The 19,669-nt window shown below is 35.6% G+C and overlaps 1 protein-coding gene and 1 long non-coding RNA gene across 2 annotated transcripts; both read right to left on the reverse strand.

The window, feature by feature from the left end:
* Positions 1-3,999: 3,999 nt before the first annotated feature.
* On the reverse strand, positions 4,000-8,401 carry LOC138337531 (uncharacterized). The gene is made up of 9 exons (XM_069287446.1): positions 8,310-8,401; positions 7,967-8,066; positions 7,542-7,865; positions 6,790-7,048; positions 5,522-5,668; positions 5,293-5,419; positions 4,905-5,029; positions 4,644-4,814; positions 4,000-4,226 (listed from the first exon to the last, which is right to left on the reverse strand). The coding sequence occupies exons 1-9, from the start codon at positions 8,399-8,401 to the stop codon at positions 4,000-4,002; spliced, it is 1,572 nt and encodes a 523-aa protein (XP_069143547.1).
* A 3,905-nt stretch (positions 8,402-12,306) lies between these two features.
* LOC104648425 (uncharacterized) lies at positions 12,307-14,806 on the reverse strand. The gene is made up of 2 exons (XR_742430.4): positions 14,666-14,806; positions 12,307-12,717 (listed from the first exon to the last, which is right to left on the reverse strand). It is a non-coding gene; the product is annotated as an uncharacterized lncRNA (long non-coding RNA).
* Positions 14,807-19,669: the final 4,863 nt, after the last annotated feature.

Consider the following 19,669-nt stretch of genomic DNA (forward strand, 5'->3'; position numbering starts at 1 on the left):
TCATTCATAAATCGAATCAACTAAAGTGTTATTGGTTTATTGATATTGGTTATTCAATTAACGATTGTTATTGGTTTTATAAAAAAAATTATCAAGTTATCAGTTCAGTATTGATTTGTAATATTGGATTATTGGATAAATCGATAACTCATTAAGAGACAAGTAATTTAAGAAAAATGCACAAGTACCTCTCTAGACTATGACCGAAATTCCAGAGACACACATTAACTATTCTAAGGTCCTATTACCCCTGAACTTATTTTTTTGTAATTTTGTGCAACTTTCGACTTACGTGACACTCAAATATCTCTCACGTGCCTCAATGGTGGGGAGTCATGGAGTGTGCCAAGTAAAAAAAAATGTGTATAAAATTACAAAAAAACAACAAGCTCAAGAAGGTAATAGTCTCTTAATTTAGTTAAGATGTGTCTCTGAAATTTTGGTCATAGTTTAGGGGGATTCTTGTGCATTTCCCTAGTAATTTTCTACATTTACTTGTACATAAAGAGAAAATGCACAAGTATCTCCTCTAAACTATGATCGGAATTCCAGAGACATACCTTAGCTAAAGTAAGGTCGTATTACCCTCCTGAACTTTTTTAAAAAAAATAATTTTGTGCACTTTTTTGACTTACATGTCATCCAAATATCTCTCATGTGCCTCAATTATGTGGAGTCACGGAGTATGCCACATAAGACAAAAGATGTATAAATTTTTTTAAAAAATAAGTTTAGGGTGTAATAGGACCTTAGTTTAGTTAAAGTGTGTCTCTGAAATTTCAATCATAGTCTAGCGTGTAATTGTGCATTTTACCCTACATAAATATTGTATATTAATCTCAATACCTTATTAGTTACTTTTTTTTATTCGTTAGCCTTGAATTCACACTTCAAAGTGACTACTAGTTCACAACTTCACATTATAAAAAACGTCAAAATCTAAAGTAAGAATCATATTTCTCTTAATTTCTCTTTGTGTTAGACTTGTTTAGTTTTTCATTATATTAATGTGATGTCACGTCGTCAAATTTATTAGAGAAGTCATATATTTATTTTATAAGTATTTTCTTTTGGTTAAATCAAAAATCAAATCATTAAGGATCAAAACTGATAAAAATATCTTATTAGTTTGATTATTGTTAAAAATCGAAGCTGATAAACCGAACTGATAATAAATAAGATCGAATTGAACCGATCGATGCACATCCTTACTATTTGGGGTAGTGATGACAATAGGGTGGTGCGGGCGTGGGCGGGGCAGGTTGAGCTTAACCCACAAAAATTTCAATTTGTCTCGCCCCGTCCTTCATAACTTTTTTTCATTTTCAATTCGTCTCGCATAGTACGCTCCGCATGAACCTGCCCTGCATATTTTTTTTTAAAATATTTTATTTATTTTTAGTTAATTTAGATAGTAAAATTAAATTTCATAAATTAATTCATTTTTTATTAAGTTGTATTAATTTAATAGGAAAAAAATTTATAATTTTATTTTTTAGAGGTCGATTGAAAAACGTAAAAAATTATATTATTTTACTGAACCATTTTCATTTATTATCTTGAACATTATAGTAGCTTTAAAGAAATTCTATTAATAAATAATATACAATAACTCTTATAACATGTAAAAAATAAAATTAAGTTTGAACCCACATAAAATCACATATACCCGCAATTCGCCTCTATCACGACCCAAAAATGGGCGTGATGACACTCGTCTTATCCCACCAAGACAAGTCAGCCTAAAACCCAATATCTAACAAAGTGCGGAAGTAAATGACAATCCAACAACAATTCCTATTATGAAACCAAGTTATATTAATCCAATCCCCAAAATCAGGTTGTCACGTGCACAAACATCTAATGTGAATATTAGAATTGAAATAAAATACAAGTCTAAAATGAAGTTGTCTTTCAAGTAAAAACAAAGTCATAAACTGGAGTAGGAAAGTTTGCTGAGATGACAAACAGCTACCTCACAATCCTCAACTAGATGCCTCGGAAACGAAGAGAATGGAAGGTATCACAAAAATCCGGATTGGTAACCTACAAAAAAATTTGTAGAAGCAAGGGGTGAGTACCAAACCACGCGGTACCCAACAAGCAAACTCTAAACACAAGTTAAGTGAACAAAATACGGGTACTCCTTACACCCTATCTAAACCTCCACGCTACAGCCTAACAGTTTACAGTTTACCAAACACACAACTCAATAACCACACTCTATCAGTTTACACATTCTCGATGACAACTCAATATTCAACAGTCACAAGCTTCACAGAGAAACAGTCACAAGATCAACAAAACACGTATTCAAGTTCATTAATAATAAAATGTGCAATGCCATGAGATGCAATGTCAAGTATAATGATGCATGTCTTTCTTAACAATACACACCCGCTGTCTATCAGTCCGGGACCCATGGGGGACATATCTGTCCATGCATCTGTCGCGGCGCACGACACGACCCTCGATAATAGTAACCATCGCGGCGCGCGATACGTCCCTCAAAATATAATATCCATCACGGCGCGCGATACGACCCTCGAAATGGTACATCCTGTTACCACAACCATGTCTCAGATACAATGCAAATGACATGCTCAAATGAAAATGAGGAAATAACCATTTTGACACCAAAGCGCAATTTACAAGAAGGAATACAACACCAACAAATAAGTTCTCAACATCACACAAGAAGTTACACGAATTTCATACGCTTAACAAGAGTTTAAAAATCCACTTGCCTTAGCCAATCGAATAATTACTCTTGGACTTGAGCCTTCCCTTTCCGTTGAGCTTCTGAACCAATGGAATCTATCAAGTATATATTCACAATAAGGTTTCAGAACTAACAACACTCGCACTTTTATGTGTTTAACTTTGACCTAAAAATACACCCCAATTTATAATCAAGTTCGTAATTCTTGATGCCAAGTAACATTTCAACTATTATATTTTCCAAGTTTCAAGTCTAGAATTTCATCCCAATTTTCTTTTTCAATATCATAATTTAAACGGTACTCACAAAATATCATTCACCCAATATTTAAATAATATACATACCAATATATCAAAATTTAAACCATAATATAATAACTAAGAATCTAAAAATTACACTCGAAAAAATTCATATTTACGTAGCAGAATTATGATCCAGTGGTATGCTAACTCCCAAAAAAATATAACTTTTCAATGCTTCTGGAGCATACACTATAAACTACTAAATTATTATTCCAAAGAAATCATTGTATTCCAATTAACTTCATCGTTTCCACTCCAATCTAATACAACAATTATATTATTATAATAATATTTCATATAGGTAATGTTCATAGAAACTTTAATATTTCTTAAAAAAATATTTTCAGGGACCCACGTTGATTACTAATATTTTCCATTCACTTCACTTTAGTTTGATGTTCATCCTACTTATGACAATTATTTTTTTTTTCCATGTTTCATGTACCAACAATACACTTTAAATTCAATGAAAGGAAAAAGACTTAATACTTTATCGATTCACTCAAATTTTCCCCAAAGTACATAATGAATAACATATTTCCAACATGACAAAAATATTTATATTCTAGTAGTACTTCATCTGCCAACCAAATTAATTAAACTAATACACTCAAGTCCATCAATATATGTATAAAATATATGCATCGATCTGTACAGGAATGGATAATTAGCTTTATATATACATATTTGTTTGCTTACCTAATTTTTTCTGGGTTCTGCTGCACAAGTTTTTCACAATTTGTCTTTCGCTTTCGTCCGCAAAGGTGAGTTTCTTGCCTTCTCTTTTTTTTAATTATGAATTCCAAACCCTAATAATTTATTTCCCTATATGGTCAAGTTGTATGAAACTAATAATAAACATAACACATTCAGCATTAATTAAAATTAGTTATTTAATAATTAATTATCAATTGATTCACTCTAATTAAATTAATATTTAAAATTTCAAAAAAAAAGACTTTTCGGGTCATTACATTATTCACCACTAAAATCATGTTCGTCCCCGAACATATGAACAAAGAAAATACCTGGAACTTCAAAAAGTTGTGGATATCTAGCACGCATGTCAGACTCTGTCTCCCAAGTTGCCTCTCCCACTGATCGGTGCTTCCGTTGCACCTTCACTGAAAAAATTTCTTTGGTCCTAAGCTTTCGAACCTGCCTATTCAAAATAGCTATAGGCTCCTCCTCAAATGTCAAGTCTGGACCCAACTCCACAGAATCAAGTGAAAGCACATGAGATTCATCCGGAATGTACTTCCGAAGCATAGAGACATGAAAAACAGGATGAACTGCCGACAAACTCGGTGGCAAGGCCAACTTATAGGCCACCTCTCCCACTCAGCTCAAAATCTCAAAAGGTCCAATGAATCTAGGGCTAAGCTTGCCCTTCTTTCCGAACCTCATCACACCCTTCATGGGTGATACTCGGAGCCAAACATGATCACCCTCCATAAACACCAAGGCTCTAACTCTCTGATCTGCATAACTCTTCTGTCGACTCTGAGCTGTCAATAATCTATACTGAATCATACGGACTTGCTCCATAGCATCTCTAAGCAAGTCTGTATCCAAAGAGTCCATCTCCGCCGAATCAAACCAACCAATCGGAGACCTACACCGTCTTCCATACAACGCCTCAAATGGGGCCATCTGGATACTAGAGTGATAACTGTTATTATTAGCAAACTCCGCTAATGCTAAATGTTGATCCCATCTAGCACCAAAAGCGATCACACACGTTCGAAGCATATCTTCCAATACCTGAATGGTCCGCTCAGATTGACCATCTGTCTGAGGGTGAAATGCCGTACTCATATCTAACTGGGTACCCAGACCATGTTGTAATGCCTTCCAAAAATGAGAAGTAAATAGTGAACCTCGATCTGATATGATAGAAATAGGAACTCCATGTAGTCGAACAATCTGACTAATATATAGCTTGGCTAACTTTTCTGCCGTATATTTCACCCGAACCGGAATGAAGTGGGCAGACTTGGTCAGCCTATCAACAACAACCCATATAGAGTCATAACCACCCACTGTGGTAGGCAAACCCACAACAAAGTCCATAGTAATCCGCTCCCACTTCCAAGTAGGAATAGCCATCCTCTGAGATACACCCCCGGGCCGCTGGTGCTCACACTTGACCTGCTGGCAAGTCAAACACCTCGAAACAAAGTCTGAAATATCTCTCTTCATCCCACACCACAATAATGCTGACTCAGATCATGATACATCTTCGCCGCTCCCGGATGGATGGAATACCGAGAACAATGGGCCTCCTCAAGAATCAATCTAATCAAATCTCCTGTCTTGGGCACACAAATTTTGCCTCCGATCCGCAATACACCATCAGAATCAAGGACAGCCTCCTTAGCTTCTCCTCTCAATACTTTGTCACGAATGAGACATAATTTTTCATCATCAAACTGGTGTGCACGGATTTGCTCGACTAAAGAAGATCGAGCCTCAATAAAAGCAATCATCCCATCACTCTCTTCTGAAATCTGCAAGCGGACAAGACTGTTAGCTAATATCTGCACATCTCTAGCCAATGGTCTCTCCATAATACTAAGCACTGCAAGACTCCCCATGCTAGGAGTCTTCCTACTCAGAGCATCGGCCACAACATTGGCCTTTCCTGGATGATACAGAATGGTCACATCATAGTCCTTCAGCAACTCAAGCCATCTCCATTGCCTCAAGTTCAAATCCCTCTAGCTAAAGATATACTGAAGACTCCGATGATCAGTGAAGATCTCACAATGCACCCCATACAAATAATGACGCCATAACTTAAGTACAAATACCACAGCCGCCAACTCCAAATCATGAGTAGGGTAGTTCTTCTCATGGGATTTCAACTGCCTAGAAGCATAAGCAATCACTTTCCCCTTCTGCATCAACATACCACCCAAACCAACTCCTGAAGCATCACAATACACAGTAAAGTCTACACCCTCCTCAGGTAGAGTCAACACAGGAGCAGAAGTCAACAAAGTCTTGAGCTTTTGAAAGCTCTCCTCACACTCATCAGACCACTGAAAACTCACATCATGTCGAGTCAATCTAGTCAATGGAGCTGCAATAGTAGAGAAACTCTGAACAAATCGTCGATAATAGCCTGCCAATCCCACAAAACTCCTAATCTCAGTAGGTGAAGTAGGTCGCGTCCAGCCTCTAACTGCCTCAATCTTGGCCGGATCTACTCTAATACCCTCCTTAGACACCACATGTCCTAAGAATGCCACAGAAGTAAGCTAGAACTCACACTTTGAGAACTTGGCACACAACTTCTCTTCTCTCAACCTCTGAAGTACAATCCTCAAGTGCCGGACATGGTCCTCCTTAGTCTTGGAGTAAACCAAGATGTCCTCGATGAAAACAATCACAAAAGAATCAAGGTATGGTCGAAACACTCCATTCATCAACTCCATGAATGCTGCAGAGGCATTAGTCAATCCGAAGGACATCACTAGAACTCATAATGCCCATACCGAGTTCGAAAAGCTGTCTTAGGGATATCTGATGCCCTAATCTTCAACTGATGATACTCAGACCTCAAATGAATCTTAGAGAACAATAATGCTCCCTATAACTGATCAAATAAGTCATCAATACGCGGAAGAGGATACTTATTCTTCACTGTTACCTTGTTCAACTGTCTGTAATCAATACACATTCTCATAGTCCCATCTTTCTTCTTCACAAATAATACAGGGGCACCCCAAGGTGATACACTAGGGCGAATAAAACCCTTACTCAATAAATCCTGCAACTGATCCTTCAATTCTTTCAACTCTTCTGGGGCAATACGATATGGAGGTATAGAAATAGGCTTAGTGCCCGGCTCCAAACCAATAGCAAAATCGATATCCCTATCAGGAGGAACACCTGGAAGATCAGAAAGAAATACATCGGGAAACTCCTGAACCACGGGAACAGAGTCCATAGGATGTGGTTCAACACTAGTATCCCGAATAAAAGCTAAGTAAGACAAACACCCCCTCTCCACCAATCTCTGAGCACGGATAAAAGAGATGACCTTGTTAGGATAAGAACCACTAACACTCTTCCACTCAACCCTCGGAACACCAGGCATTGCTAAGGTCACAGTCTTAGCATTACAATCAAGGACAACATGATAAGGAGAAATCCAATCCATGCCCAAGATAACATCCAAGTCCACCATCCCCAGAATGATTAAGTCTACCCAAGTGTCATACCAGCCAAAGAAACAAGACAGGATCGATACACTCGATCCACCACTAAGGGCTTACCCACGGGTGTAGAAAAACGAATAGGTATAGTCATGCGATCACATATCATATAAAATTTAGCAGCAAAATACGTAGACACATAAGAGAATGTAGAACCTGGATCAAACAACACAGACGCAGGTCGATGGCATACTGGGATGATACCTGTAATAACAGCATCAGAGGTCTCCGCCTCAGGTCTCCCAGGGAAAGCATAGTATTGGCCTCCTCGTCCACCTCCATCTTGGGTGGTACCTCTACCCTCAGTCTGTTGAGCTGCAACACCACTACTAGAAACTCTACACCTCTACCTGACAGAACTCTGCCACGACCTCTACCCTGTGGAGCTGGTGGTCTAGTATGGAATGAAGAATTAGGTCGAGGCCCACCACGACTCCTTTGAGAAGTACACTGCCGCATTAGATGATCGGGATCTCCACAAGTAAAACAAAATCTCTGACCTGGGAACTGCTGTGTGGACCCTGAAAACCCACTATAATTGCCTCGCCCTATACGTCGCTGCTGTGAACCGTACGAGCCCTGACCTGGGCCATAAGAACCCCTAGATGTCTGGCCACCCTTAAATGTCGGCATAGATGCATGAATAGGTCCCCGCTGCTGAAAAGAACCACTCACTCTCTGTGATCCCCTACCTCTAGATGAGGCACCCTGAAACTGACCTGATATATACGAGCTCTTTTAGGGTCCCCAAACTTCTCTCTCTCCATCAATTTCGCCTCTTTGGCGACGCTCACAATAGACTGGAAAGAAGTCCCCTCCCTACATGTCCGAAACACAGCTGACCTGATAGAGAAAGTCAATCCCCTCACAAATCTGCGGATCCTCTCTGTCTCATTTGGAATAATGGCCAATGCATGCCTAGACAACTGGCAAAAACGCGCCTCATACTCTGTAACCGAAACCATCCTGTCTCAGACTCTCAAACCTCAAGCGACTCTGCTCTCTCACGCTCCATGGGATAAAACGATCTTGGAATGCGCTAGCAAACTGCTCCCAAGTCACTGGAGGAGATCCAACTGGCAAACATCCCGAATAAGTCCCCCACCAGTCTCTCGCTGGTCCACGAAGCTGGAGTGTAGCATATCGAACCCCATGTGACTCAGCTAATCCAACAACCTCTAGTAACTCTCGGCAGGTAGTTAGAAACTCATGAGCGTCCTCGCTCTTCCTACCCTGAAACTGAGGTGGGTCCATCTTTCGAAATCTCTCATACCTACGCTGCTCATCCTCTGTCAGAACAACCATCGATGCAACTTGACCCCCAACTGCTGGTGCAACATCATTCTAAACCGCGGGATCTACTGGTAGTTTCCCCACCGCATCTTGAACAGCTGGAGCTTGTTGCTGCTCTTAGGTCTGAGCCCCCTCTCTAGTACGGGAGTCATATGGTGTGGTAATTTCACCACCACCCTGAGAAAAGCCCTCTAGCACACTTAACACCCTCAATAGTGTATCCTGAAGCAAAGGTGTGACTATGGGATCTGGAGGAACCTGGTCCTCTCTGTCATCAATCTGAGGTTTGGTAGAGACCTCTCTAGCAAGACCTCTCACTGGTGCTGCTCCACGTCCACGACCTCTGGCTACTGTCGTACTACTAGCACGACCTCTTGCTCGAGATCTACCCCTACCCCTAGTTGGGGCCTCAACAACTGCCTCGGGAAGTGCCTCCCCTCTACCACCAGTAACATTAGTTCTAGTCCTTGTCATCTGTCAAAATAGTATACAACAACTCAGTACTAACGAATGTAACTACGCACGATGTGAAAGAATGAACAAAAGGAAGTTTCCTAGTAATCTTCATAGCCTCTCAAAGATGAGTACAGACGTCTTCGCACTGATCCTTGAGACTCTATATAGACTCGGCTTGTATACACGTGAGACCTATGAACCTGGGGCTCTGATACAATTTTGTCACGACCCAAAAATGGGCGTGATGGCACTCGTCTTATCCCACCAAGACAAGTCAACCTAAAACCCAATATCTAACAAAGTGCAGAAGTAAATGACAATCCAACAACAATTCCTATTATGAAACCAAGTTATATTAATCCAATCCCCAAAATCAGGTTGTCACGTGCACAAACCTCTAATGTGAATATCAGAATTGAAATAAAATACAAGTCTAAAATGAAGTTGTCTTTCAAGTAAAAACAAAGTCATAAACTGGAGTAGGAAAGTTCGCTGAGATGACAAACAGCTACCTCACAATCCTCCACAAGATGCCTCGGAAACGAAGAGAATGGAAGGTATCACAAAAATCCGGGCTGGTAACCTACAAAAAAATTTGTAGAAGCAAGGGGTGAGTACCAAACCCGCGGTACCCAACAAGAAAACCTCTAAACACAAGTTAAGTGAACAAAATACGGGTACTCCTTACACCCTATCTAAACCTCCATGCTACAGCCTAACAGTTTACAGTTTACCAAACACACAACTCAATAACCACACTCTATCAGTTTACACATTCTCGATAACAACTCAATATTCAACAGTCACAAGCTTCACAGAGAAATAGTCACAAGATCAACAAAACACGTATTCAAGTTCATTAATAATAAAATGTGCAATGCCATGAGATGCAATGTCAAGTATAATGATGCATGTCTTTCTTAACAATACACACCCGCTGTCTATCAGTCCGGGACCCATGGGGGACATATCTGTCCATGCATCTGTCGCGGCGCACGACACGACCCTCGATAATAGTAACCATCGCGGCGCGCGATACGTCCCTCGAAATATAATATCCATCGCGGCGCGCGATACGACCCTCGAAATGGTACATCCGCTTACCACAACCATGTCTCAGATACAATGCAAATGACATGCTCAAATGAAAATGAGGAGATAACCATTTTGACACCAAAGCGCAATTTACAAGAAGGAATACAACACCAACAAATAAGTTCTCAACATCACACAAGAAGTTACACGAATTTCATACGCTTAACAAGAGTTTAAAAATCCACTTGCCTTAGCCAATCGAATAATTACTCTTGGACTTGAGCCTTCCCTTTCCGTTGAGCTTCTGAACCAATGGAATCTATCAAGTATATATTCACAATAAGGTTTCAGAACTAACAACACTCGCACTTTTATGTGTTTAATCTTGACCTAAAAATACACCCCAATTTATAATCAAGTTCGTAATTCTTGATGCCAAGTAACATTTTAACTATTATATTTTCCAAGTTTCAAGTCTAGAATTTCATCCCAATTTTCTTTTTCAATATCATAATTTAAACGGTACTCACAAAATATCATTCACCCAATATTTAAATAATATACATACCAATATATCAAAATTTAAACCATAATATAATAACTAAGAATCTAAAAATTACACTCGAAAGAATTCATATTTACGTAGCAGAATTATGATCCAGTGGTATGCTAACTCCCAAAAAAATATAACTTTTCAATGCTTCTGGAGCATACACTATAAACTACTAAATTATTATTCCAAAGAAATCATTGTATTACAATTGACTTCATCGAATCCACTCCAATCTAATACAACAATTATATTATTATAATAATATTTTATATGGGTAATGTTCATAGAAACTTTAATATTTCTTAAAAAAATATTTCCAGGGACCCACGTTAATTACTAATATTTTCCATTCACTTCACTTTAGTTTGATGTTCATCCTACTTATGACAATTATTTTATCTTTTTTTTCCTTCTTTCATGTACCAACAATACACTTTAAATTCAATGAAAGGAAAAAGATTTAATACTTTATCGATTCACTCAAATTTTCCCCAAAGTACATAATGAATAACATATTTCCAACATGAAAAAAATATTTATATTCTAGTAGTACCTCATCTGCCAACCAAATTAATTAAACTAATACACTCAAGTCCATCAATATATGTATAAAATATATGCATCGATCTGTACAGGAATGAAAAATTAGCTTTATATATACATATTTGTTTGCTTACCTAATTGTTTCTGGGTTCCGCCGCACAAGTTTTTCACAATTTGTCTTTCGCTTTCGTCCGCAAAGGTGAGTTTCTTGCCTTCTCTTTTTTTTTAATTATGAATTTCAAACCCTAATAATTTATTTCCCTATATGGTCAAGTTGTATGAAACTAATAATAAACATAACCCATTCAGCATTAATTAAAATTAGTTATTTAATAATTAATTATCAATTGATTCACTCTAATTAAATTAATATTTAAAATTTCAAAAAAAAAAGACTTTTCGGGTCATTACAGCCCCGCCCCATATTAATTTTGAATAAATCCCACTTCAACCCGCCTTGCATCCCACCCGCCCTGCATATCCTTAAACATGTCCCACTCCGGTTAGCCTTAAATCTCCCCCCCACCCCCCACCCCTCCGCCTAGCTCGCCCCATTGCCATTCATATTTTGGGGTAATTTTATTAAAAGAAAAATCTATATACCTAGGCAAACATAAATCTTATATTAACTTTTGTAATTTTCTTTTTAAATATAATTATTTTATGAAGCTATAATATTTTATCAATAGAAAGTTATATGATCATACTCAATTCCCTGATTCACACATAATTATAAATTGTATGTCACTTTTTTTCCCTCACCTATATTATCGAATTTCTTTTACATGTTGTGACTCCATTGATTTAGCATAATTCACCTTTTAATTTCTTAGAGTTAAAATAAGAGATTCTTCTAAATTCACTCTTTTGTAGTTTTTCAAGATTTCTAGAACAAAAAATAAGGAAAGAAGTTCAAAATTCTATGAAAAGATAAATAGTGGTACTTGTCATGGAAGCATGCCACTTCAACGCGTACATGTTCAACTTTAATATATATATATATATATATATATATATACCCCCTCATACTATGCCCGAAATACCAAAGACACACTGTCACATTCGAGTTTAACCCCTAGACGTGACCGACGTCGCCGTCCTTTTCAAGGACTAAGAATAGCCTCTTAGTTTCATGTCATTACATTCATTGGTTGAAAAATGCAGAAAAATAAAAAAAACTTTCATTATCACTACTTGGAGGCTTACATAGACCTCTACATACACATAATATATATTCATATCGAGTATACATAGACCCTTCATATAGGAAGGTTACACAGCCTTCTAATTTTATTGCACATACATATATAAAAATATAGAAATAATCTCAACGATTGTCACATCTCATACCATCTAAACGAATATCACAATATGGGCATAGCCCTTACATCATTTCAATAAGACCATGTAAAGGTCATACGGACAATATTGAATTAAAAAGGAAAGGAATGATAGAGTCAATACGCTCATAACAAAATCCAAAGCTAGAGGATGACATTCCCTCGAAAGTTGAGGACCTACCCTACTTAGATGAAAGGAAGATCCGAGTATTCAACAATGTCGCCTTCCAAACTCTTCAACGACCAGAACCTAAAATGTTTGAAAAAAGGTAAGAAAATAGGATTAGTACTCCACATGTACTAAATATGAGATCTTATGCACATACACAAACAAAATATGCTAAAAGAGACTTTTTATCAAAACATGTCATTTTACCCCTTTAGGGACTTAATGAAAAGTCAATTAAGTCATATTAATCAACCAAATATGCTTACTATCTCAACAAGTAATACTTATCCCAACATACTTGAAACCATGATTTACTACAACTCTAACATCAAGGAATAATATCACAAGAATGAATAAGAGTTAAACATATCATAATAAGCAAGACCACTACTCACAAGTCCTTACCAAGTCAACAAGTGCAATGACCAAGCAAAGTCCCATAACCTTACTCAATCAAGTATCCTCAACAAGAAAACATGATCAATGTCCAAATTTACATATCATAACATTTAGGCTTGCATGTCATCATGTATTATCATTATAACCCAAGGCATATTCATAAATGAACAAATCAACATATGTTATCAACAATGTGACATGGTCATCATATATACAACATATATTGTCATAACATAAACATATATAAGAACCTCCTCCTAAGATTCCCCTTAAGGTTAACTAGTGCAATGTCTAGGTAGAGTCCCATACCCCTACCTAGACTAAGATAGACCCCTTAGGTTATCCAAGTTAGAGTACAAGTTCTTTAATTCGTTTCATCATTTTCGGAATATCTTTCCCTAACCAACATAGACCACATGAGCTAGTATGGAATCCCGTGTCATAAGACCCTACACCAAAGAAGACGAACTACTTGCCAAGGTAGTACCAAAACATGAAACATAGCAACTACGTGGATCCACTAGCTAGTATTCCTAAAGAGGCACCATAGTTCAAGAACTAGAAGATTTAATTGGGACCCTCTTTATGTGCCATGCATTATAGTCTCCAATCTCGAGAGTAATGTAGTGTTCCTACCTTCCCTATGTGGGAAGGGACACTCCTCTATCTAGTTCACTCAGTGTTAAGCTAGAGTCTCTTTTTGAAATATCTTTAAGCCTTCAATTACCAATCATAGCTTAATTTAGGCCATAGGGTCTACCCCTTGTATAATCATCATCATCAATAACTCAATAAGAATTGTATCAGTATAATTCCTTTCATCACAATTCATATAAGTGAGGTTAACAGATTAATATTTCATAACATATTAAGGCACATTGATAGTTTTCACCATCCTTATAGCACATACACCTTAATTAACCTCACAAAATAGTCAAGACATTTCAATTCAACATCGTACCACCCTATAATCCTAGTGTAATGCATACTCCACTGTAATATCATAACTTAACAACAATTAATCGCAATTGGAAGAAAAGATAGAGATTCTAAGACTTACCAAGTCTTCCTCATAGTCTATCATCAAGGTCTTACAATCAACCCATAGCTCAACCCAACTTGGGGAGTAATAGTATCACACAATGATAACAAATAGAATAACAAGGCCAATTACATCTCTATAAAAACAATTCATCTTTAGATCACAACTTGAGATAAGGTATATAGGCTAATTTCACATTATAATTCATAACCTAAATCACATCTTAAGAACTAGCATGATAGGCCTGTAATTCATTTTAATTTGATCATAATAACACCATAGGATAGTAATCAAATCAACAACAAACTCAACTGAATGATCACAATACAATATAGGTCAAGATCACTGCCTAGGGTTAGGGATAGAGGATCATATTCTTCAATTTAGACAAAACCATAAACAATACCATAAACAAGTTCAATTACATGCTAATAAAATAAATATAACCCTAATAATCCATTAACAACTCAATCCATAACTTCAATTTTTTCGTACTTGAATAAAACCTATAATATAACTCAACTTTTTGAAATCTATTTTGAAGGAACCCTTTGAGGAAAGAACCTCAAAGGTAAATAGAACCCATACCTTAATGTTTTGTTGAAAACTGAAAATGAATCCACCCTTTTTCATACCCCAATTCACCTCCCAAGGTAAGCTTCTATGGAGTCTTTCAATTAGAGAGAGAAAGAAGAGAGAAGGAAGAGTATTTATTTTGAGAGTTGTTTTTAGGTTAATGAGGTTTGAGGGTATTTATAGTGACACTTAACCAACTTAATTAGTCTCCCTTTAATATCCAACTAACCCCTAAACCACATAATTAAATTAAATGAAATTATTAAAATTAAACAGTGAAACTCGACCCTCACGGATGAGACCCCGATCGACGGTCCATCTGTGAGTCGACGGACAACCCCCCCCCCTCTTCGTCCTGCACTCCGTCGTCTCGGTCAAAGACTTTGCAGGCGAGGGCTTACTCCAATTTGTTTAAGTGTGGGACGACAGTGGCATCGTCGATCCACACACGGACCATAGCCTGCACCTCTACACTCAGTCGATGAGTTCAGAGACTGTGCAGGTAAAAGGACCTTCTCAATTATGACATTTTGAAAAAAAGAAGATCCTCTTCTTAAAATAAAAATTAATATGAGTGAAAATCAGAAGTGAAGAAAAAATTGGTGGGGTTCAATGATGAAGAATAAAAAGAAGAGGAAGATGAAAGTTGAAAAAGGGGAGGTTTTTTGGAGTAGGAGAAAAAGTATAGGGGTGGGGTTCGAAGTAGGAGAAATGGGGTGGGGAGTTTTAAAGAAGGACAAAGAGAGGGGGAGGGGGTGTTTTGGTTAAGAAGAATGGGGTGGTGCATGGGTGGTTGAAGGCGACAGTGGGTAGTGAGCTGTGGGGAAGAAAAATGTGTGTTGCTGGTAGCAAAGGATGGGGTGGTGGGGGTGTAAGGAAGATGAAGAATGAAAAATGATGGCTGAGAAGAAAATAAAAGGGACCCACTTATCTTTTCCTTTTAAACTTTTTGTCAAACGCAGTAGCATTTGTTCCACTTGCCATATCAGCGATTTGGGTGCATTTAAATTCACTTGATCCGAGATTAGGGGGGTCAGGAATTATCCGTAAAGTTAAAGTGTTAAAGTAAATTTTTCCGCCAAGTTTAGAGATTTTTATGTATTTTCATATATATATATATATATATATATATATATATATATATATATATATAGAGAGAGAGAGAGAGAGAGAGAGAGATAGATAGATAGATAGATAGATAGATAGAGAGAGAGAGAGAGAGAGAGAGAGTAATCTTCCAACAATACTTATTCAATTTGGAAATCAAGAGATAATTACCTTTAAGTGTCTATTACACCCTTGGTATTAAATAGTAGTACTCAATTGGGAAAATGCGTAAGCACCCCTCTAAATTGTGACCAGAATTTCAAATACGCCTGAACTTAACTAGAGTTCTATTACCCACCTAAACTAATTCTAAAAAATGAAATATATACACCAGAAACTTTGACATGTCATAGAAAGTGTACACACTCTCTTGAAGGCAAGTGATTAGAGCACAAATTGGACACATGCCATTTTTTAATTGGTAATTGTATAATATATATATATATATATATATATATATATATATATATATATTTGTTTCTTTCTTTGTAAAATATTTATTTTAATTTCTTTTCACTTCAATTTTTTTTCAATTAATTTATTATCTTTTGACTTTTAGTTATTATTTTACAAATCGTATGTATTGAAAAACAATTTAAAGGTGTTCTTTAACTTTAATGTTTTAATATTTTTATGTTTTATTTGATTTTCTTAACTTATTTTGATATATGTTCAAAATTAATTTATTTTAACTACAAGATATTTGGAATCAAATCAAAACAAAAGACAAAGTAAATAAACTCAATAGAGAAATAAAAGAGAGAAAATGAATGTAAGTAAGAAAAATATTCTTTTAAAGAAAATTAAAAAAATTATTTTAAATAAAATTATGAAATATTATTTTAAAAAATTAAGAAACATTTTAATAAAAAATATATTCTTTTCTAATTAAAAAAATTATTTACACACATGGCGGGAGAGTGTGTACAAACACAACCAACTTGGGTGGTTGAAGGTACCACATCAGCAGAAAAGGTGAACAAAAATACGAATAAAACAAGTTCAAAGGGATAATATAATCTTAGTTAAGTTAAAGTGTGTCTCTGAGATTTCGGTCATACGCTATGGGGTTACTTATGCATTATCCCGTATTCAGTATCTAATACATTTCTAAATCATTAAATTTAAGGTGATATGTTCTGGTAGACCATTATACTTGTATGTATTTGTATTGTGAACCCTTCTACTTAATCATTTACCAAGTAAATTCTTAAACTCAATCAAACGAATATTTTGAAACTGCTCTTATCATGTGTGTAGTTTACTCGGCTTGAATAGATGACATTTCAAATCCATGTCACATAAATTAATTACATGTCATAATTATCTTTATTATTTATTTTTAAAAATTATCAAACAAAGTTTTATTAAATAAAATATAAATAATAAATTTAAATTTATTAAATTTTAGGACTCCACACCTCCGCTTCAACAATGTTACATCTAAATCCACCGGCGAAAGCCGTTGCCACCACCGCTCCTCTTGCCAGCATACCTTCACGTCTCCATCTCTATTGCAAATCTAACTATTTTTCTTTTCTCTTTCTCCAATCTCCACAAAATTAGTAACTCTAAGTCGAAACACCACTAGCGACACCTGCGAGCCACCAGGGACCACCTCTTTTCTCCATCCTCTCCATTGTACCAATAAACCCTATCGCCGCCTCCCGTTCTGGTGAAAAAGGATTAGTGTCATCTCTCTCTTACTCCACTTTGAATCATTAGATTCCGATGAGCACCACCATAAAATCAATGTCGCTTTCTCCCTTCGATAATAATAACTTGAAATGTGACGATAAAGAGGTGTTAATATCCTGCTAAAGGTGATAATAAGTGTATAGAAGAAGGAAAAAGGGGTTGGGCAGGAATGAGGATGGTTGCTGGAGTTGAAGGAAGAAGAAGACCTTTTTATAAAAAAAAAACTTTTTTTTTGAATTTACTATCTTTGTTATAAAGTATTTGTATTATAGTGAATGTCTATCATGTGGAGTCCTTTTTCGGATATGGTTAAAGAGTCCTCCTACTTGGGGACCAAGTTAGATTTCTCCTATAAATAGAGTGTTCCTCTTCATTGTAAATGAATTCATCAAGAGAAATAACAAGTTTTCTCTTCTTTTCTCTCTAGTTTCTTCTTCTTATTCAATAATTTTATAACAGTTAGATGTTATCATAATGAATCTGTTATAACGAGATTTGATTGTGTATAATATAGTATGTAATATGTATTAGTAAAGCCCCTTAATTTGGAGGTTAGGAAATTTAGAATTATTAACAAATCTTGTCATATTAGCTGGAAAAATAATGTGGCCCAATAATATAGTGTCACGTATTAAAAAGCCTTTTAAAAATTCAGAATTATTTGTTTATGGGGCCATAAAATTGTTGCTTTTGGGGGTCAACATTTTGTAGTATTATTATGAAATAGGACCACACTATTATATACTATTAAGAACACAAATTGGCTGACCAAGAATCTTGAATTTGCGATTTATATAAGCTAGGGATTTGATTTTCCTAATTACATCTTCTTGTTTTTGCCTATTCTGCATTAATTTTAAAAAATTTCAAAATAATTTATTTCTTCGATTAATTTAAATCGTTAAAGTAATTCAATAATATCTAATCTTTGTTTGTCTTAGTTGTAAATTTGTTTGTCATTTTGTCTAATGGAGCCTAACCATAATCAACAACCTTCTAATGCACTTTGCTTTTTAGTTTTGATTTTAAAAAAAGTTCATTAAATTGGGGACTACTCATAAGTACAAAATTAATTAATGATGATCTCTAAATACTATCCAAAGTAGTTCAAATCCCTTGTTGGAAATACTTAGGATGGTGAATTGTTAAGGGCCATATTTAGGTATTTGGCTATTTAATTTGTTTTTTCTCAAACTGTCAAATTAAAATGACCTATAATTTTTTTAAATAAAATCAAGCTACTTTGAACTAATATTGTTACCTTATCACTTCATGTGTACATACTTACTATAACACTCAAATCGAGCTTATCTATCTTTCAGAGCACAAGAATACAAGAATCGATCCAAATAACAAAAAATATGTTGTTGTTTTTAAAAAAAAAAATTGTCTCGAGTAAGCAATGCAATCCTATCGCCAAAAAGTCGTTGGTATAGTGCCATAATAATGCTTACATTCCTTTTTTTTACTCTTTCACTTTTTTATCCGATTTACTCCCGACTTTATAAAATAATATTTTATCAAACTTAAAACTTTGAAACAATTATTGTACAGGAGTCGATAGCCAAAGGTTCACTAAATTCGTCTTGTTTGTACTATCTTTATATAAAAATATTGGTTCTATTTTATTTAGTCATAACAGCTATACCATATAGACTGTTGTTGTATATAGTACAAATTATGAATCTATATAGAGTGACAAATTAGACATTCATGTGGTATTTTAATACACACATGAATGCCACATACTCTCCTGTTAAACAGAAAGGTAACTACGATTCAATATTTAGACGAGAAGAGCATTTTTTTAACTGAAAAATAGTTTAAGAATATACTTAATCTATTTCAAATAGTTTAAGAGTAGTTTTGATCTTAATCATATAAATTAAAAAAGTTACTTTATTTTTTATTGTTAAAATCAAAATCACACCCTACCACATAAAAGTGTCACGTCAACACTTTTATATAATTTCGGGGAGAGACCAATAAGTTTTATAAAAAACAATACCGTTGGCTTTTTATTATTCGTTGGTTACATTCATAGTATACTGTATAAAATTGTTATTCCCATTTTTTTCTACACATCAAAATTAATTGATGTTGATAAGATTTTAGCATTTTTTTAAAAATGTATATATATTTATTTCGATCAGAAGATGTATATATTGTAGTGAATTAAGTGGAGGATATTATGTTGAATTGATATTGTTT

This window comes from Solanum lycopersicum, chromosome 7, assembly GCF_036512215.1.
Source record: "Solanum lycopersicum chromosome 7, SLM_r2.1".
In the NCBI taxonomy this organism is placed as follows: Eukaryota; Viridiplantae; Streptophyta; class Magnoliopsida; order Solanales; family Solanaceae; genus Solanum; species Solanum lycopersicum.